General features: G+C 35.7%; 4 protein-coding genes across 4 annotated transcripts; 1 reads left to right on the forward strand and 3 right to left on the reverse strand.

The window, feature by feature from the left end:
* Positions 1 to 301: 301 nt before the first annotated feature.
* On the reverse strand, positions 302 to 3,418 carry LOC149379825 (Mitochondrial import inner membrane translocase subunit Tim17/Tim22/Tim23 family protein). The gene is made up of 8 exons (XM_089604315.1): positions 2,997 to 3,418; positions 2,461 to 2,600; positions 2,229 to 2,328; positions 2,039 to 2,137; positions 1,531 to 1,878; positions 1,223 to 1,315; positions 913 to 1,119; positions 302 to 781 (listed from the first exon to the last, which is right to left on the reverse strand). Exons 1-8 carry the CDS (start codon positions 3,321 to 3,323, stop codon positions 521 to 523), a joined length of 1,575 nt encoding a protein of 524 aa, XP_089460441.1. The 5' UTR covers positions 3,324 to 3,418; the 3' UTR covers positions 302 to 520.
* A 1,027-nt stretch (positions 3,419 to 4,445) lies between these two features.
* Positions 4,446 to 5,627, reverse strand: LOC149379826 (light-harvesting complex-like protein 3 isotype 1, chloroplastic). The gene is made up of 3 exons (XM_089602818.1): positions 5,169 to 5,627; positions 4,950 to 5,087; positions 4,446 to 4,866 (listed from the first exon to the last, which is right to left on the reverse strand). Exons 1-3 carry the CDS (start codon positions 5,503 to 5,505, stop codon positions 4,628 to 4,630), a joined length of 714 nt encoding a protein of 237 aa, XP_089458944.1. The 5' UTR covers positions 5,506 to 5,627; the 3' UTR covers positions 4,446 to 4,627.
* A 138-nt stretch (positions 5,628 to 5,765) lies between these two features.
* LOC149379827 (glutamate dehydrogenase 2) lies at positions 5,766 to 8,568 on the reverse strand. Its single transcript, XM_089602817.1, has 9 exons — positions 8,219 to 8,568; positions 7,982 to 8,091; positions 7,341 to 7,562; positions 7,184 to 7,258; positions 6,980 to 7,096; positions 6,642 to 6,892; positions 6,449 to 6,524; positions 6,260 to 6,346; positions 5,766 to 6,163 (listed from the first exon to the last, which is right to left on the reverse strand). The coding sequence occupies exons 1-9, from the start codon at positions 8,334 to 8,336 to the stop codon at positions 5,978 to 5,980; spliced, it is 1,242 nt and encodes a 413-aa protein (XP_089458943.1). The 5' UTR covers positions 8,337 to 8,568; the 3' UTR covers positions 5,766 to 5,977.
* An 8,475-nt stretch (positions 8,569 to 17,043) lies between these two features.
* LOC149379828 (pectinesterase-like) lies at positions 17,044 to 19,480 on the forward strand. The gene is made up of 3 exons (XM_089603826.1): positions 17,044 to 17,406; positions 17,857 to 18,205; positions 18,752 to 19,480. The coding sequence occupies exons 1-3, from the start codon at positions 17,059 to 17,061 to the stop codon at positions 19,432 to 19,434; spliced, it is 1,380 nt and encodes a 459-aa protein (XP_089459952.1). The 5' UTR covers positions 17,044 to 17,058; the 3' UTR covers positions 19,435 to 19,480.
* The last annotated feature ends 1,066 nt before the right edge of the window (positions 19,481 to 20,546 follow it).

Below are 20,546 nucleotides of genomic sequence, written 5' to 3' on the forward strand. Positions count from 1 at the left end.
AGTAGCATTTCTATTTTTTATTTTAATTGAGAATTCACCTAAAGTAGTCACGAATTTTAAGATGTATAGTCCGATTTATACTGAAGTCTAAAAGATTTGCTTAACATTTTAACTTCTTCTAAAGCAGAAATATCACTTGAAAATACTGCACTTGAAAAATTGACAGCGGTATCGAATCAATGATAGAGACATCGTTGAAAAAAAGGTGACCTTTAATTTATTGCAAACTTGAAATGTGTATTAATGTAAACATCACAATGCAGGACAATAACAGACAGGTGATTTAAGGAAGAAAACAAAATTCCAAACGAGAAACGACAGTTTCTATTTGATTCACTTCATCAAATGTTCAGTACAACAAGTGCATGCCTTTTTTTTTTTTTTTTTTTTTATACAAGAATGAGAAGAGATCGCTAGAAATTATTGCATTTCATGACCTCAGAGGGTAAAAATCCCCAAACCTGTCAGAAAAAATTCTTAAAAAAAATAGATATCCCTTCTCTGTCTGACTTACCTCAGCTTATAGTCCCTGTATGGATTCGAGATTGTATTTCGCAGAAGGTGAAGCCTTGGCATCTTCACTCTCTTCCAGCTTAGGCTTATTCATGGCTTCGAGATTCAAGTGTGTGTATGAGGCGTTCCGGTTCGGTGGAGAGCTCGGATTGCTGATTCTGCTAGCAAGGAATCGCCGTATCAGACCCCTTAGGAACGGTGCCATGGTCTCTGGCTCGTGTTCCAAGTAGTACATTATTCCTCCCATACACATGGAAAACAAGATCACCTATTCAATTCAGCAAAGTAATTACTCTTTGCAATTCTACGTGACTCAGGTCATATAAACTAACAAAGGGTATCCAAATATAGGACCCTGGTTTTATATTGGAGCGAAAAAAAGAGTGAGTGAAATAATACCTCAGCGTTCTTGATTTTTGGTACAATATGGCGGTTCACTAAGATATACCATAAAGAATCTCCGGCCCGTGGAAGAACATACAACGCAAGTTCGCCACGTCGAGCTTTTTTCTCTATTAATATTGAAAGCGCAGAGACAGCACCTGCAATCCAATACACAAGCTTGTGGTCTTTCGAGGAAACTTTTCTATGAAGACATATGACCCCCTATCATCATCATCATCATCATCGTCATCGTCACAGAGCACATAAGAACCAGCGTATGCAGATTTTAGGTTAGTTAGAGAATGTGTATGAAAAACCAAGCTACCTGAAAGATTCCAACAAATGCGGACAAGAATGATGTTGATCTAACAGCATTTTTAACAGCGAGCCAACAGGTACGAGCTGGGGAATCCATGAACTAGAAGCATCAAGATAACGAAGGCTTGTGAGTATTTCAGGAAAAGGGAAGAAGATAGACATATTTTCTTTAAAGCATATCAATAAGTTGGGTGCCATAAGTACAACTTCTACTTGAGGAATAAAGCACTTATTTAATTTATTTATGCGAATTGAGTCCCCAAAAGGACAACGTCACAAGTATAATAAGAACAAGTACATGTAGAGAAAACATACCTTTTGGAGGTGTAGAACGACAAATGGGACAAACGTCAAGGAGAAATAAAGAGGAAACGTTTTCCTGAATGTGGCTGATGTTGCATTTGCATTATGAGCTAAACACGAACTTGAGTCTGGATGAATAACAGAGCAAGGGATGATCGAGGGAAATTCATCCAATTTGATGTTCTTGGAGTTACTTTTATCGGACAAATAGGTAGAGAGCGAGGCAACATCGACGGGAAACCCTCTACAACAATCTCTAACTGCCCTGTACACGGGCTTTGAAACTGGCCCAGTTTTCTGAATGAAATCTTGGAATGATTTTGGCAGGCTCTCGGGGCGCATTACAAAGGCGTACATAATCTGAAGGCAATTGTAAGATAATACATGGGAATTGAAGAAATGGAAATAAAAAATAGTTTAAATCTGACAGATTGAGGATAGAGAAAGCCCACATGGCACTATTCATGCTTGGATGAAAAATTGGTATTATGAACTTGACACTAGAATAGATTCCAATTACCTGTGCAGAAGCGATAACAAAGAGCAAAGAGTCCCCGTGGCTCCAATGGCTTCCCCAGAGATGGAACTTGTTTTTGGACTTTGCAGAATTGTAAGCACACTGGTGAAAGAGAGAGAATTCATTAAAACAGTACGGGTTACATATTGGCTTTGAAGATTCACAAGTGATATCACCCTTATTAGAAGAATACCTGTGCTAGCCTAGCCAATAGATATAATGCAAGTGTTCGACGACGGTTTGAGTCATCCAAGGCTAAAACGGACAAACCAGCGATTGAACCAGCCAAAATCCTGTTCCAACATCAATTCATAACAAGTCCCAAACAAGGAAATCATTTTCACACATGAATAGATCAAAACCGTTTTATGCACCTGTAAATCATCAGCCGATAAAGTACATAATATAGCAATAAGAAATCTTACGCATTGAACGGCGTCTCTTTCCTCCTCAATTTTCTTAATAAGCATCTTAAGGCGTGATATGATCCGGTGAAGCCGCCAAAAAATAAACCAATACGGCAAGCTTCTTCTCTTACAATTAGATCTCTCTCAGAGACAAGTTGCTGCACATAACACAAATTCTGGCTTCACCTTCCATTGCAATAGTCTGTTTATGAAAAAGCCAATTGTTTTCTAAACCAACTATTATCCAATTCAACCACTAATTGACATAAAGATTCGTAGTGATTGATCTTCTCTGCAATCATAAAAAGCTGACACTTGAAATTTCTCTACTAAACGACTTTCATTTTGAATGATCACATTTACACTCTAAATAGAGCCCTAGCACGAAACTTACATCCGATAAACCAACGAAATGAACAATTTCAAACCCTAGCTATGACAAAACCTTGAAATCTATCCTATTCCATCACCGATCAAAAATTTCCAACTCAAATTCACACAAAAGCCACAGAGGAAACAGAAGAGAATCTTCAACGAAATCGGAACTCCGTTACCTTGAGGTCCAGCAGCGAAGAATATGACTGGCGGCGAGCAAGCTTGAAGGCGCGGAGGAGAATCCCGATGCCGACGCGGACTCCGTACGAGAGGAGGAAGCTCTGGCAGAGGTTTCCGATGGCGTTGGCGACGCACGACTCGTCGCTGGCGTGGTGGCACGGAAGATGCGGAACGGTTCCTCGCGCGGCGGCGCTCCGCTGCCGGCGCTGAAGCTCCTCAATGGCGTCGCGTAACCGATCCTCGGCCTCGCGTAGGCGGCGCTCCACGTCGGAGCTGTCGATCGGAGTCGGAGGCGACGGCGGAGAGGTCGGAGACGGTGACGCCATTGTTGAAGAGGAGAGAGAGAAATTAAAGTAAAAGTAAGATCCCCGCGGACTGCAAATTGTGCGGGAGATGAACTATATAAATAAATAAAGTATTGGTTTTATTCCCTTTTTTATATAAAAATCTGGGAAACGGTAACAGTATTTTTCTTTCTTTTCTTTTTATCTTTTTCGTGTATAGAATAATAATATTTATCGTCGTCGTTATACTTTGTAAGTTTGTATATAACATTATAACCCAAGTGTGCAAACCAAAAAACCAAAAATTATTAATTGGTCTATTGTATACTTTGTGCTTAAATGTCTAATATATCAAATTATATTTATATACGATGCATAAAATATTTATAAAACATATAAAAGGTGATAAATAAATATGATGATGTGTTCATAATTTGATATTCCATATTTATATATCATACAGGACATAATAATGTCAAATTGCTGATAAAATACTCACCGGTGTTGTGCTTTCTTTGGTGCTTTCTTTTATACTTTATATGTTTGTTGATTCTTGCAATTTGATGAGATAATATACGTTCATAATTTGATGAGATATACTACATTTATTTATTTTGTTTCAAGTTCGATGGAACAGTTTTCTCCCATATTATTCATGCATTATGTTCAGAGTTAAATTCTCTTTCATCGTGATTTACATCACGATTCTATTTCTTGGAGATGATGTAAATAATTTTTTTCTTTTGACATTTTTTTTGTTCAACTTTTGTCTTGAGCTCTTTACTTCTCTTCATGTTGGTACTGAGAAGTGAAAGCTGAGTAGTAGAGATTGGACCAGACTCAGCCTCAGGATTGTTAAGAATTGAGTATTTTGCATCGCCAATCGTCACATGCCTGTACTTATTCGTCTTTAACATTTTGGTGCACTTTTTTCCAAGCTATTAACTGTGATAAAGTATTTTAATAGGACTTCAAAAAATTAACATGATGTGAATTGTGATGAACAAAAACCACTTTTCGTGTAAGAACGAAAGATATAATAATAATAATAATAATAATAATATATATATTCCGTTGAAATATGCACTCTATTTCATATTCATATTTTAGGAATACACGTCATGAAGAAGTTTGTGATAATCATAAATAAATCACTAGTAGTAGTGTCAGGCTCAACTAATTAATAATTTGAAAAATAATAATAATCACTAATCAGATAGCAAATGGTAGTCTTCCAAATATCAGAGCTTTGAGATAAGCTCTCTTATTATTATTATATAAAATCCAGTTATTCAGCAATCAAGAGAGAAAACCCAAATATTACAGAAGCCTAATATAAGGAAAGCTTAAATCTCTTTCTCCTGATCTTCCCACGTAGATTTCCATTGCTTGTCATACAAGGTAGCTTCATTAGCCAGCTTCCTAAGGTTGTCAAAGTCTTGGGTTTGCCTGAAGAAAATTACACCAAAGACTGTCAAAAACACCCCTGCCTTGAACACGAAATTACCGGTCTGTCCGACCATTCCAAGCCCTGTCAATGCATCTACAACGTAAGCCATGAAGAATCCAACCATCGCAGCTCTACCTGTACCACATGTTCATAAATATATAAATCTGTTAAAAAAAATTATATATATTATTTTCATTTAAAGAGTTTTATTTACACACCGTTGAGAAGCTCAGCTTCCGGGAGATAAGATCTCTTCAGCCAAGCCCACCAAGGAATGATTGTGGTCATGAATAGAACCGGGTCTTCGTTCGTCGATGCTTGTGGATATATCTCAAGAAACTTTCTCCTTTTTGCTTCTGCAATAATAATAATAATAATGCCTCATCAAAGAAAATAAATTAATAAAAATATATTATGTGGATTCTATGAGAGATTACCTGAAACAATGAGATCGTCCCAGTCGATTCTTCCGTCCCTGACAAACATATTCAAATCCCACGTGCCCTTTTTCCATCGCTCGTCCTTAAATCTCACGCCACCCGATTCTGGTTCAACCGAACCATCGATCTGAGCTTCAATTTCGACGTTGTGTACTGGCTTTTCGACCAGTCCCGAGCTTTTTGTTTGGCTTTCGACGTTGAGAGTCACGACATTACTACTCTGCTTTGTTCCCAAAGATCGGGCGACTCTCGCTTCAGGGTTTTGCTTCTTAGTAGTAATGTGGCTTGAGCTACACGCTCGTTGTAGTGAAGCAGAGATGGCAATGGAAGCCATTTCAGATCTTTGAGGATAAGCTTTTTCTTTTAATAGATATTTTTCTAACTCCAGAATAACAGAAAAACAAAATATGGATAGAAAATGTGGTCACAGAGACCATGCTTTTGAAGTTAAGGGTTATCTTCTTTCTCATGAAACTGTGTCAGTACAGTTATGGGCAAGCATTTTTGGTTTATTCAGATTTGGAACTACTCATAATAATCTTAACAACTTGTTGAACTAGAAATTAGAGTCTTAACAAAAGCATAACAAAGATGTAAATAAACGACAACGCGAAATTTTTATTCCTTTGTAAATTAATGATTTGGAATTGAAAACAATTGACACTTTATGAAGGAGGGACAAATGCTGAAAAGGATAACAGTTCCTTTTTTTTTTTGGTTAACAATTCAACTCAAAAGAATGAGTAATCAGTTGGGAAAAAAAAAACGTCAAACCAGCGACATGAATAAAAGTCGAAGCTTTTTTTTTAAGCTTCCCAGCCCCTCAGCACGGTGGCACGAGCCACACGATTCACTCCCAATGTGAAAGCTCCCATTCTGAGATCGCATTCGTGGGTTTTGCACATGTTCTTTATATTGTGAAAAGCTCTTGTCATGTATTTCTTCAGCTCGTCGTTCACCTTCTCTTCATCCCACATGAAGCCTTGAATATTCTGATTTAACAAACAGAAACAAATAAATAAAAATAAATAACTGAATGAATAGAATATCTCAAGCCACTCTTTTTCCACTTCGATTTATTTATTTACCTGAACCCACTCGAAGTAGCTGACTGTGACACCCCCGGCGTTAGCGTAAATATCGGGAAGAATGATCACTCCTTTCTTAGATAGAATCTGCAGCCACGGAAAATTATGAAAACTTCATCAAGGTTTGAACTCTTTTTTTTTTTTATGTATAAATATTTACAAAGCTTATTAAATGAAGTGAAATATTACCTCGTCAGCTTCGGGATCGGTTGGGTGATTGGCTGCCTCGATGATGAACTTGGCCTTCACATGAGCAGCATTTTCCCTTCAAAGAACAAGCGACGAACATTATAACCATTTACAGGAATAAAAAAATAAATAAAAAAAAAAGCAGAAATCATATGTTTAATAGAATCATATTATAGATTGGAGAGACTCGTACTTGTTCAAAACTCCGCCGAGAGCACAAGGGATCAGAACATCGCAGTCGTGAACGAGCAGTTCAGTCGGGTCCATGGAAACCCCACCGCCGAAATCGGCTAAGCTTCCATTTCCTTCTTTGTGCTTCAACAACTCGGGTATGTCTATCCCGTCCGAGCTCTTGATCGCACCGCTGATGTCACTCACGGCGATCACCTTCCCGCCTCTCTCGTGAATCAGCTTAGCTGCCCAAGAACCCACATTTCCAAACCCCTACACACAAAAAAAAAAAAAAAAAAAATCATCAATTGAATATCTCGAACAATCCATAATCATAGATATATATATCTATATACATACCTGGATAACAAATGTCAAACCCTCGATGGACTTTCCGTAATCAGCAAGTAACGCTTCCGTGGCGAAAACCACTCCGCGCCCAGTCGCAGCTTCGCGTCCAAGAGAACCCCCGAGATCCTTAAAAAAAAAAACCACACAAACACAATAAATATTTATCCAAAAACAATTTTTTTTAATTTCATAATCTCTTAATCCAGGGCTTACAATGGGCTTCCCTGTCACAACAGCCGGAGAGTGACCGTGGAACTTAGAGTACTCATCCAAAATCCACGCCATTGTCTGCAAAAAGAAAAATCAACACCAAATGTAAGGAAAGAATCAAATGAATAGGGAATGAAATTATTGGATCAATCTAACAAACCTGGGAATTAGTTCCCATATCTGGCGCGGGGACATCGGTGTGAATACCGATGAGATCGTGGATCTTCTGAGTGAAGACACGAGTGAGACGCTCCAATTCGGTTAAGCTCAGCTCTCTTGGATTACATCCGATTCCTCCTTTGGCTCCACCGTACGGAATATCCGCCACCGCCGTCTTCCACGTCATCAGTTGAGCCAGAGCGTTTACCTCATCTGGGTCTACCTTCATTCCCAATAATAGTACACCAATTCAGTAAAAAAAAAAAAAAAAACAAAAAGAGAGAGAGATCTCTTAGAAATTCATAGTCATGGTTTCAACTTTCAACAATTGAGTTTTGAATCCAAGAACAGAAAGTACAAAGAAAGCAACAGCCTTTTGATTCGCCGTTGACTTGGTACAACAAACAAAGATCCCAAAATAACCTTTTGGTGTAAATTTGTTACTGTTATTACTAAACTAATTGAATAAAAAAGCCAAAAAGTGCAATCACATCATAAAAAAAGAGACGAATAAAACATTCTAAAGAACAGAATTTTACAAAAGAAGAAGAAGAAGAAGAAAAGAAACAAACCAAGATCAATCGGATAAACAAAAAATCAAAATTCAAATCTAATTCTGTGTTCATCATTCATTCAAAGTACCTCTGGATGATATCTGATCCCTCCTTTCATCGGTCCACGAGCATTGTCGTGTTGGATTCTGAATCCTACATACGACACCAAAGTCCCGTCGTCCTTGGGAATCGTGCACTCTACCTGGTAGAAAACGACGGTTACTTTTCGGATTTCTCGGGAAACGAAACGAAATGAAACAAACAAACAAACAGAACTGGATTTCGGAGAATTCGAAAAGGAAAAAAAAAATGAGAGCCTCGAAACGAACCTTGATCTCTCTGAAAGGAATCAGAAGGCTCTGCTCAATCTTGGAGTCGAGGCCTAAGAGCCTCGCCGCTTTGCGAAAGTTACGGCTCGTCGCTGCGAGTGCGTTCATGGACATGGCTGAAGAAGAAAAGAACAAGAGAAAGGAAAGAGGGAAAAAAAAACGTTCTGTTTTTGCTGATCCGACGGAAAGAATTTAGAAAATTAAAACGACGCTTGATCGTTTGATTCTTGAGAACTCTTTGGTTTGGGTTAGCGAAAATGTGAGAGAGTGGGTGAGTTTATATAGGTGTATATATATATAATTGAAGGTGTCAGCTTTCATGGAGTCTGGGAAAAGAAAAAGAGGAAGCGAACCAGACTGGGAAACTACTCAATTTTTTATAAATAAATAAATGAAAAAAAAATTATAATTGATTATAATAAATAAATTGACTTATTGCGTCAATGATGCAATTACTATAATAACCTTGTTTTGTTCCGTTTGATATTAGAGATATACTTGTATTTCAATTTAAAAGAATAAATTCGATGCATACGTACACGTAACTGTGCATATCTAGAAAAACTGTACCCTTAATTACATTAACGTTACATGCTTGCCAATTCATGGCCCTGCTTCGCTTTCTAATTCTTTGTATGGCAGCAAATATTTTTTCCTAAATACTTTAATTAACGCACATTTACCTTGTGAGGAAAAAATATAAAAAATTTGTTACAATTAGTCCATTTATTAGCTTTTTTTAAGATTATAGCTAGAGTTTTATTTTATTTAAAAAATAGTACATCAATTTCGTAATAAATTAATTAATTAACAAAAATTAATTTATTCTCTTAATTAAATTAATTTAATTTTTAGTTAATTAATTTACTCAAACATGTTGAGTTATTTTCTTAACAAAATAAAATTGTAACTATTTTTAAAAGAAAGACGGGCTATTAAGCTGGTTTAATTGTCCAACCACAATCTTCAAAATGTCAATGGTAAGATAGAGTTGGAACGTGGGTTAATTTTTATTGAGATTAGGATTAATATTTTTGTAATTGCAGTATAATATACCGATGCACTTAGAAAAAGAAAAATATAAAAAATGATAAGATGGAAAATAATACCCAATTTTATCTCTTATAAAAATTCATTCATGCCATTTATATAAATGATAGATATTAGTAGTAGTTATAAGATATTATCAGTAAATTAAATGAAAGCTTATATTAGGTTCTTACGGGAAGTAACGAATAATAAAAAATAATTTTACATGCAGCATATAATATACTATTTAGATATTGTATATAGCATTTGCGCGTATACATTTAAACATCCTTATTATATAGCTTATTTAAGAAATAAATTATAAAAAGTTCAATTAGATAGAACATTTCTTAGAATATACAACTACACGAACAAAAGAAAGATCCACGTAAATACAAAAACAAAAGTTAAAAGAAGAAAAATAAGAATGCCACAATTTTTATTTTTGTATAAAGAAGCAAATGGTAAGAGTTAGCTAAGGACTAAAAGTTAGATGTTGAATGTCTTTCACTAATACGAATTTGTTTGAGTCAAAATTGATCAGTTTGATTCAGACTCATATATTAATCTAGAATCCCAACTCACGATAAATAGTGGGATAAGCCGCTAAACTCGCCAGCTTAATCATATGGTTCAGCTAGTCAGCTTAGCCCGTCGGCTCAGCTCGACAGCTTAGCTCTCCGTCTCAGTTCGCCAACTTAGTCATCCGTCTCAGCTCGTCAGTTTACTCTCCAGTTCAACTCGTTAGTTTAGCTATTCGTCTCAGCTCGTTGGCTCAGCTTAGCTTGTAAGTGAATTGTTTCAAAGAGATCTTAGAATCTCGGAATCTCAGAGATCGAGAACCAATTAACCACTACTCTCAACCGCTTCGTCAATTTCGAATCATGCCACATACGTGTCACGACCTAAGAGGAGATGACCTATTCAACAACGACGTGCCCCTAAAATAAGTAGAGCTCACTTACTTCTCATGATGTCTATAAATAGAGACCTCCATTTGAAGATCTGGATGGGGAGGAGAGAATTCCACCTGCCATTTTCTTTAAACTCTCTATTCATTTATTTTATGTTTTACATAATTATTTTCTTATTGAAAAATCCTTATTTAATATTTAATGAAAAGGCTATGAGCCATTCTTTTATTCTATAATCAATCTTTATTTATTTCTATAATATTAAGAAGGAAAATCGATATCGTAACGAAAGTTTGGAACACATTTATAAATTCCAATCGATTATTTTTTTTTATCACAAATTTTCAAGATTGTTTTGAGGCGAATTTTCAGTCCAACAAATAGGATGTTCTCTTGAACTCATTTTAAAATTTAGAATAATAGAAGAATTCATCTTAGTTTATAGAAATAACATATGTATTGTAAGTCACTAAAAAAACCAAATTTGTTTTTACTATAATTTTTTTTTGTTAAACGCAAAAAACCATAACTTATGTTACCTAAAAAAACGTGGCAATCTTTTTAATCAATCGAATTCAAAAGGGTAACGTGTAAGGATAATATCGTCAAAAAGATAAGGTCAACAATTATCAACCTTTGACCTTTAGAAAACAACCCTTCTGACATGGTACCAATTAATGGGGTTAACCTTGGACTTTTTTTGTTATTTTTTTTTTTATCGGATTAACCTTGGACTTATTGGTAGGGCCGTAGGGCTTAAATGATTTTTTTTTTTTTTTTTCAAAGAGAACAATTCGGGCTTGTTTTGATGCATGCACATGTGTTATCACAATTCATGCGCCTAGGAATGATTTAAACTAGGGGTGGCAATTTGGGCCGGACACGAGACACGGCACGGTTACGACACGGTTTAAATGGGTTTGGGTCGATCTTAAATGGATCTGGATCCATCCGTGTCGAACACGATTAACACGATTAAATAACGGGTGAACACGACACGAACACGACAACCCATTGGGACCCGATTAGACACGAATATTAAATGGGTAAACACGATCAAACCCGTAATGACCCAGTTAAAATATTAAAAACAACTATCAAATTAAATTATAAGAATAAATATTATATACAATACAAATTATAAGTGAAGTGTATCCACTTTACATAGAATAATCTCTAGTTAATGATCTGTTGGAGATACATTGCTTTTTGAAAGATTGTGTTTGAACTTCTCTTTTGTATTACAAATATTATGTTGGTGGCTTAGTTGATTATATGGAGTATTTTTATTAATTACTTATTATGACTAATTTTTTAATTAATTTGATTTAGAGAATTTTTATATTTTGAAATAAACATGTGTAAGGGCCTAAACCGATTCACGTGTTCAAACAGGTTTAGTGGTCTAAATGAGTTTGTGGGTCTAAGTGGGTTCGTGGGTTACATGGTCCATTAAGACACGATTAATAAATGGGTCTTAATGGGTTGGGTCTGGGTTTGGCAAAAACATAGTGGGTCGGGTTTGGGTTTTGCTCCTAGACACGATTAATAAATGGGTCGGGTTTGGATCTGTCAAAAAATACATGAAAACGAATAGGACACGACACGAACACGACACGTGACCCGAATTGCCACCCCTAATTTAAACGTACTTTTGTTATTTTTGAATTCATTTCATTTATGATATTATATTAGTAACAAAACACTTATATGACCTAAAAAAAAAAAGCTAAAATGTAAGAATAAATTAATCAAAACAATAATGACCTAAAAGGGTAGCAGTTAGAGAAGCCACATGGGTTTTTTTTTTTTTTTTAATTATCAAGGGAAGAGATGTCATTGTAAGAAAAAAGTTATTTTGTATGGTGACATACTGACATTAGAGGCTTACCTTAGGGAGGCAATATAAATAAGAAGCCAAAGTCGGACTGAAAACATAAAATTAAATTAAAAAAAGTGACCAACTCTCACTCTTCTACCGTCCAAAGTTGAATCTCTACTCGTTTCGCCGCGTCCACGTGACGTGGATAGATCAGGATGAGTCTCTCCTTTCTAATAATAAAAATGTGTGCATTATTAATTTCTTCCTTTAAAAAATCGTGAGATAATCCTATTTAGAAATAATCATAAAAAATATATTTTCTCACGGCACTTTAATTAACTGTATTGGCAAGCGTGGATGCCAGTCGGATTCATTGCTTCGTGACGTGGCAGAGCAGTAGTTGCCACGTCAGTACCTAACCACGTTGTTAACTATTGTATTTGTGGGGATGGTCATATAGCTTATTTGGTAACATAAGAAATAGAACTTTCATATAAAAAAAATACACGACTCTTGTTTGTACATGATTCGATAGTTGTGACACAATTGCCATGGAACTTGTTACTCTGAATAGACTAATCGGCTCTAATAAATAAAATATGGTTCTAAGCCATGAAACCCATCGCCAATTTTCTTTATTTAGTAAAAAAATAATATTCGATTTACTACTTTACTTTCAAAGACAAAAGCAAAACGAGCTCATTATGGACACGTCAACATCAATTGTGTATCAATCGAATTATTTTTTGTATTTTGAAAAGGTAAAGAAATCAAGTTAAATCGCACTATGTTATTATAAGATATTTTCATGAGATCGTGGCGCCCAATATTATACATTGACCTATCAAGTTAGTTTTCGACTTTCCTCAAAAAAAAAAAAAAAAAAAAGAAGAAGTTAGTTTTCGACAAAATATGCAGCAAGAAGTTGAAATACCTTGTATGCCCCAATTACACGCTTAAATATATATTGACGATGCCAAAAAAAGTCTATTTAAAAAGAGCTAATATGATTTTTTTTTTTTCATACATGTAAGCTCGATTTCGTGTAGTATAATAGAACTATACTTTAAAGTTAGAATTATTAACTCGGGATCAATAACAATAACAAGTTCAAAAACATCAAATATGATCAGACTTGATTTGCCAGAATTGCCATTTTAGCTCCTAGTTGTTGCTTGAGTTGTCATTGTTGTCGAATTTTTCACAACGAAACTCAAATGTGTTTTCAAGATGAAAATAAACCTTTGCCATGGAAACTCCGTCATGCTAACGACTATTTGTAGTAGCTATTGGCAATTGCACTCTTATAAAATCTAAGAGTCACTTTATATTTTATGAAAAATATTAGCTTAAAAAATAATAGAAAGCGATATTCAAAATATAGATCATGTTTAATTATGTCTAAAAATAAACTAAATTAAAAAATACTAAACCTTAACATCTAAAATAAAGTCACGATTTTTTTGGTATAGTTTCTTATGATTAAAGATATATAATTTTAAATTTTAATAGGTGATTGGTGTGTTAAGCGTTAGTACAATATTTTATACTTTTGGTGCGTCTGTTGTTGAGGATGAATATGTGTGTATCTAGTTATTTAATTGGTTCTTATTCTACTAAAATTAAAATTTGCATGGACATTTATTATTATTTTATTTTAAATTCCGCGGGAGTTATCTCCACAGGTTCCCAAGTACCAGGATCAATCAAAAGTTCGATTCTATCCGAACTACTTATTTTCAAATGACATTCACAACGTTCACAAATATTCATTTTTTATTTAATTTTTTTTATAATTTAATCCATAACAATTTTCGCATTGAACCCACAAATGCCTGTATTTTTGAGTTACATCCTGACATGGCTACGAGTTCTTCCAGAGGCAGAGCTAAATTCTAAACTTAAGTGGGGCTAAAGTGAAAAAAATAAATCAGAAATAGTTAATTTGTAAATTTTTAAGGTAAAAATAAAAGAAAAAAGAAATTAAATTTGAGTAAAAACTGTTATTAAAAATAAAAAATTTGAGGGAGGGCTTATGCCCCTTGTGAGGTTGAGTTGGCTCAATTTTTCTGCATACACACATATATTATATATATTATACATGTACTACGCACGTATTATATTTTGTGCATTAAGCTTTTCGCTCTAATATGTGATGTAAAACATGGATTTTAGTATTGACTAAGTCACTTCAAACGTGTAAATTTTAATCTAGATAAAGTTTAGAAAACATTAAACAAATAGTCAACATGCTGACGTAGAAAGTGAGGTCATCTATTTGTATACCTACTATACTCTTATTAATTAGTTAATTACATTTATTTTTTAAATGAAAAATCCAATTTAATTTCAAAATCCCTAATTTTAAGATCTCTCTCTCTGTCTCTCTCCCTCATGCAGTATTCGAACAAAACATCGAAATTTCGCAAACCCGTGACCCACCCCGTTAAAATAAACGAGTTAATAATGAGTATTTTATTAAACGGGTACGGATAACGAAATAAAGTACGCCCGTTCAAACATATACTCGTTACCATTCCTAGTCTCAACTCAACAACATAAGGACGTCCATATCCGGACTGGACTTGCTGATGTGGCTTCAACCAATACAGTGATAAATACTTAGACGCAACAAATCTTTTGAATTATACATAATTATTGTCAAATATGTGTGTATCTTTTAGATTATGTTTTATGCATGCTTTAACTAAAGTCGTCTTTGGGTAGTTGTCAAATAATCTCCTTCGTGGAATTGTTGCAATTATTATTACAAGTCGTATTATTATTGTATGGGATCTCAGTTGAGATGTACTTAGCACAACAATTTCAAGGCTTGAATTTCCTTTCATATACAGTTTGATCACGTTCTCTAACAATCCGTCAAACCTAGCAAGCACAAAACGAGGTGGCTTTTTGTTTTCTGTGTAGTAGTTGTATGATGATTGATGACTATGATCGCAAGTAATTAATCTGTACATTTAGCATTCTCTAGCACATTTATTTTCCTTATCCGTACGTTGGGCCTCTTGAAAAAAAATAAAAATAAAATAACAAGTGTTTCTCAATTTGGAGGGTCGTCGCATGTCCCTAGAGTTCCTCGAGTCTTGGCGATGGCTTCTAAGGTTGAGAATTTCGGCGCATAGCTTTTTCATTTGATTCAAACTATAGGATATAACGTTGGGCTAAAATTATAAGAGTTTATCAAAATAGTAAGGTAAAAATTCGGGAGACATTTGACTGCTAGAAGCTTTTCTTTAAAATTTTGGACGACATTCTGCGTAGTATGTTTGGTTGTTTTTTATTAACCGGTAAGAGTAATTTGATAAACCGAGTATGTTCTCAGAACTACGTGTGATTTGGATGTCTTCTATATTCGATTGAAAAGCAAACTTTCGTACTCATTTCTTTAATGAAAGATCTACTCCGAAGGACTTGATCATTAGACTAAAGCATACGCACACAATGAAATTTATAAATATTTTCATTCAAAACAATTAACTATTTACACAATGAAGTCATGGCTTTTATTATAAAAAAAGAAAAAAAAACAATTAACTATTTACATTGTTTAGATAAACGACTTATATTTGAGAATTTTTCCGTTTATGTTTTCTTAAAGTATTGTTGAATTATATTTGAGAATTTCTCAAGTAAAATAATTAAACTTTGGCTATTTTCTTAAAGGGCCTGAAATATGGACAAAAGCAGATATAGTTAAGGAGCTAAATATGCAATATCTTTAATTTTTACTCCTTAATCGAAGATCAAAGATCTAACCAAGGACGGACGGTCGACTTTTGATTAGCAATAATATAGCTATTAATATTATTAGTTGCCTTTGAAGGTATAAGTAATAACTTTTGTTGTTGTAGTGTGTTAATTAAGCAAATTCATCTTCATCACCATTTCAGTATACTTGTGAAGTGGTTGGAACATACCATTATAATCCTGAAGATGTTAACTCTATAAAGTTAGAAATAACGTTCGTGCTACACCTCGATCCGAAATTAGTGATACAGTTGAGAAAAGGGTTTCATGACCGATCTTCATCTCCAAAGATTTAAGCAATTCGTTAAACAACTTTAGGTCACCCTTTGAGTCGTCCATCCGAGCTGAGCTCGAATAAAAGCACTTAGGTTCTTGACGGGTTGAGATCTTTATAGGCTGGGTTAGGATAGAGCTAGACTGCAAACTTAAGTGGGGTTTAAATGGAAAAAAAAATCAGGGGACGACTAATTTGTAACTTTTAAAGATAAAATAAGAGAAAAAAATTAAATTTGTGTAAAAAATTGAGGCCCATCATGGGCTAGGTCGATCAAGCCCATCTCGGTGTGTTTCAGCCGGGAGCTCGGTCCCTACAAGGCCCATAAACTCGTTTTGCTAAAAGGGACCAAATCCTATACCACCAGTACCGTGAAAGAAACAAATTTTAACAGTTTTATTTAGTTTTTATTTTATTGTTAACAATTAACAGTTTCAAATTAAGAAGTCGATATTTGATTGAAAAAAAAGGACATTCCGTATTATAAAATGAAAAAAAAAAATTGTTATCTGCGAAATATTCCCCATGCTAAAAAAAATATTTCTGAAAAATTCAGGTAAATTTTATAATCTGAAAAATTCATAGGCCGTGTGATATTCTGAGCTTCTTTTTAAGATAAGTCCCTTTTTTTTTTCTTTCCGAAATTCACTTTTTGAAATTAATTAGGTCATATAAGTATAACGCTGAAAAGAAGTGCAAATTGAAAGAAAGAAAAAAAAAAAGCAATAAAGTTAACTACGATTCCTACTACTAGTTACCATCCTAATCCGACTTCCAAAACAAATCCACAATCCTAAGTCTAGTCGACTTATACAATAAACTGAATAATATATCATGTAGAAATTAATCAATGGGCTTTCCTTTCCTTAAAGATAAGTCGGATTTATCTTTGAAACTTGGGTTGTATTATAATTACGCTATATATAGGAGTAACACCAAGTCCATATCATTCATTCAACAAAGAGAGACATAGAAGAAAGATTGAGAGAAATAATACCATAATATTACGATCACTTTCTTCGACAAAATATGGCCACCACCAAAACCGGCTTCATCATCTTCGTCGCTATTCTCTTTTCTTCCATCTTCGTTTCTGCGGTTTCAGTGACAGGCTCTTCGTGTGATTCAAGTCGCTATCCACGACTGTTGTGTCGTTCGCTCTTGGCCTCCGAGAGACAGGACCACCATCACCGCCACCACCACCACCACCACCACAGCCATCGCCGCCCACCGCCAGAACCAGAACCTGCCACGTCATCCTCTCCAAATCAGCCGAGCCCACGTGGCTTCCCAACTCCCCCGCCACCGCCGCCGGAGACCAGAAGCTCTGTGCCAGACACGACGGAGGGATGTCACTCGTTGACTGACGTGATCAAGGTATACATAGTATATCTTTTTATTTTTTACTCAAACATATAGGTATTGATTTTAAGGTATGTGATCCTCGGTTATTAATAACTTTGTGTGAGCATGGAAGTTTTTCTTATAGTTAGATATCTAGAGGTAATATTTTAGTAAGTAGCGGACGTGATTAATTATTCGAATGATTTGGTCTTGAAGATTTACTCAAAAGTTATGTGTTCCTTAATTATATGTATATATGTTCCTTCTAAGTTTTTAGGTGTAAACACTAGACGTAAAAAAAGAACTTTTAATTATTTTTTAGTTCTAGGTTAAGTAGCAGTGTGCCAGATTAATTAGCCTCTATACATTCAGCTAATAACTTACATGTTTAAAAATATAAACTATCTTTTTTTTTTCTTCTTCTTGGGTGCATCAAATCAACCATCTTAGTTAACGCATGTATATTATATTTCAAATTGTAAGGGTTTGAGAAAATCAGCGAATTGCGTTCCGAAATCAACGTGTACAAGATTGCATCTTCCGGGATTGGTTGGGGATGGAATTCTTGTGGGAGACGCTTTGATTGTCAGCAAAGACGGCACCGGAGATTTCTTCACTATCGCAGACGCCGTTGAGGCCGTGCCCGAAAATATAAAGGCGAAAGATGGGTATTTCGTAATTTACGTCAAGAGAGGAGTGTACGAAGAATATGTAAGAATTTCTAGGTACAAAACCAACATATTGTTGCTTGGCGACGGAATCAACCAAACTATCATCACCGGAAACCGCAGCGCCGCCGGCGGATGGACTGCCTATCATTCCGCCACTTTTGGTAAATCTACTTCACCATATGTCAATAGTCAGCTATAATTTGATTTATTTTAATTAATTTTATTTAGAAAGCTAGCTACATGATCAGTATTTCAAGCGTCAATAATTAAGCATATGTGTTCAATTAAAAAGAATGACTTTTATTTCATCAATTTAATAAAAGACCATTATCATTCATATAGTTGAATTAATTATCAGTTATTGTTAGGTGAATGAATAATAAACGGAATATATTATATATATAGTTATATATAGGACTTAATTTTCCTCTTAATTACAATACTATAGTTATAGTATATACATGACTCTAATAAATTATGCATCAAAACTTATGAAGATAGTAATAGGCATACGCAATCTTTTAATTTAGGAATTTAAGGGTCCTCATGTAAAATAAACTTATAACTATGTAGGCTATAGAATCATAAATTTATATTAAAAAAATAACAAAATAATTAAAACGTCTCTATATTAATGACTGAAACACAATAAGCCCTAATAATTCGAACAAATATTGATCTTGTTGATTTTGTTTGAGTGGTGACAGCTGTCCAGGGCGAGGGGTTCATGGGCATGGGAGTGACGTTCCGGAACACGCACGGGCCGGGATCCCAGGCAGTGGCCGTACGGAACCGAGCCGACCAATCGGCCTTCTTCCGATGCAGCTTCGAGGGATACCAAGACACGCTCTACGCCCACTCCGGGACCCACTTCTACCGCGAGTGCCACGTGTACGGCACCGTCGACTTCATCTTCGGCGACGCGGCCGCCGTGTTCCAGAAGTGTCACGTCCTCGCCCGCCGCCCAATCAGAGGAGGGCACGTGGTGGTGACCGCGCAGGGCCGCGAGAGTGGGGGAAAGGGCGGCGCCACGTCGTTCCACAACTGCACGGTGGACGCGGCGGAGGCGGGAGTGGGGCCCGCGTTCCTGGGGCGGCCGTGGAAGCCGTACGCGCGCGTGGTGTTCATGAAGTCGTACTTGGGGGAGATGGTGGACCCCGCGGGGTGGAGAGAGATGGACGGAAACGGCACCGATGACGTGTACTACGGGGAGTACGGCAACTACGGCCCCGGCTCCAACACGACCCATAGAGTGACGTGGCCAGGCGTGAGGAAGAAACTGAGCGATTCCGAGGCCGGACTGTTTACCGTCTACAATCTCACCCACGGTGACGCTTGGCTGCCACGCACCGCAATTCCTTTCTCTCTAGGGATAGAACCTCTAATTTAAATTCTAATGCATGTTTACTGCACATTTGTTGTCATTTTTATTTTATTTTTTACAAATAATTGGCTGCATAGCTATCTAAAACACTAGCAATTTGTTTTTAGCCAACCTTTCGTTAATTTCCTGTAAATAGCCATATTGCTTACGTGGCAGCTTATTAATTGAATTAGTTTTACATTTTTGCCCTTACGCTATTTTAATTAGGCAGTTTTTTTTTTTAATTTCGAATCAAATATTGAAACCGAATAGGGAAGTTTTCAAATTTGAAATTTGAATTTTCCAGCAGATTTTCAAATTTGAATTTTCCAAAATATTTCCAGAATTTTTTTCTGTTTATTTACACGAATATACTGTAAATATGTTTTGTATTTACAGTGAACATACTGTAAATATGTTTTGTATTTACAATGAATATACTGTAAATAAGCTTCGTATTTACACGAATATACTGTAAATATGTTTTCTATTTACACGAACATACTATTAATGTGAGCAACAACAAAAAAAAAAATGTTCTTCGCGGAGTCCATGATTCTGACGACGAGGCTGGAGTTTTTCTCGGCGACGAGACTGTTCTTCATCGTGTGAAAGGACAAAACTGAAAGAAAATAAAGAGAAAAAGGTTTATTTGTAAATTTGGAAGATAAGCATTACCATTGCCACGTCATCAATGCACTATAGACTTCATCTCCTTCGTTGAGTAATACACTTGCCGAGTCCTTCATACGCACGCGAACCTGGAGAAAAAAAAAGAGAAGGAAGGAAGAAAGATAAGAAAAGAAAGAAAGAAGAAGAAGAAACTCGAGAGAGAGAGAGAGAGAGAGAGAGAGAGAGAGAGAGAGAGTTTCAGCCGGAGAAAGAGCAAGAAAGAGAGCGAGAGGTGGAGTTGAGGGAGTCGACGGAGAGGCCGATGAGGGGCGAAGCTTTGCCGCCGCCGCGATGCGAGAAAGTTTCGCCGGAGAACGGGAACAGAAAAAAGACCAGAGATATACAAAGGTAATAATCTTTATATTCCTCCTCGTTTTGCCCGGATTTGAAAGGAATCACATGGCTAGGGTTCTGGAATTAGGGTTTTGGATTTGTGAAATTGGGGCTTTTGTGAAATCCGGTTTGAA

Source organism: Urtica dioica, chromosome 12 (genome assembly GCF_054948205.1).
Source record: "Urtica dioica subsp. dioica isolate 48M chromosome 12, U.dioica_male_clone48M_v1_H2, whole genome shotgun sequence".
Classification (NCBI taxonomy): Eukaryota; Viridiplantae; Streptophyta; class Magnoliopsida; order Rosales; family Urticaceae; genus Urtica; species Urtica dioica.

Coding starts and splice junctions, on each gene's coding strand:
- LOC149379828 (XM_089603826.1), top strand. CDS start 17,059: ATGGCCACCACCAAAACCGGCTTCATCATCTTCGTCGCTATTCTCTTT. Junction 17,407..17,856: donor CGTTGACTGACGTGATCAAG/GTATACATAGTA, acceptor TCAAATTGTAAG/GGTTTGAGAAAATCAGCGAA. Junction 18,206..18,751: donor CTATCATTCCGCCACTTTTG/GTAAATCTACTT, acceptor GAGTGGTGACAG/CTGTCCAGGGCGAGGGGTTC.
- LOC149379827 (XM_089602817.1), bottom strand. CDS start 8,336: ATGTCCATGAACGCACTCGCAGCGACGAGCCGTAACTTTCGCAAAGCG. Junction 8,092..8,218: donor TTTCAGAGAGATCAAGGTTC/GTTTCGAGGCTC, acceptor TCTACCAGGTAG/AGTGCACGATTCCCAAGGAC. Junction 6,525..6,641: donor CTCGGCGGAGTTTTGAACAA/GTACGAGTCTCT, acceptor TGTTCTTTGAAG/GGAAAATGCTGCTCATGTGA.
- LOC149379826 (XM_089602818.1), bottom strand. CDS start 5,505: ATGGCTTCCATTGCCATCTCTGCTTCACTACAACGAGCGTGTAGCTCA. Junction 5,088..5,168: donor GGACGATCTCATTGTTTCAG/GTAATCTCTCAT, acceptor TTATTATTGCAG/AAGCAAAAAGGAGAAAGTTT. Junction 4,867..4,949: donor GGAAGCTGAGCTTCTCAACG/GTGTGTAAATAA, acceptor CATGTGGTACAG/GTAGAGCTGCGATGGTTGGA.
- LOC149379825 (XM_089604315.1), bottom strand. CDS start 3,323: ATGGCGTCACCGTCTCCGACCTCTCCGCCGTCGCCTCCGACTCCGATC. Junction 2,601..2,996: donor CTTCGCTGCTGGACCTCAAG/GTAACGGAGTTC, acceptor TGTTATGTGCAG/CAACTTGTCTCTGAGAGAGA. Junction 782..912: donor CAAAAATCAAGAACGCTGAG/GTATTATTTCAC, acceptor TGAATTGAATAG/GTGATCTTGTTTTCCATGTG.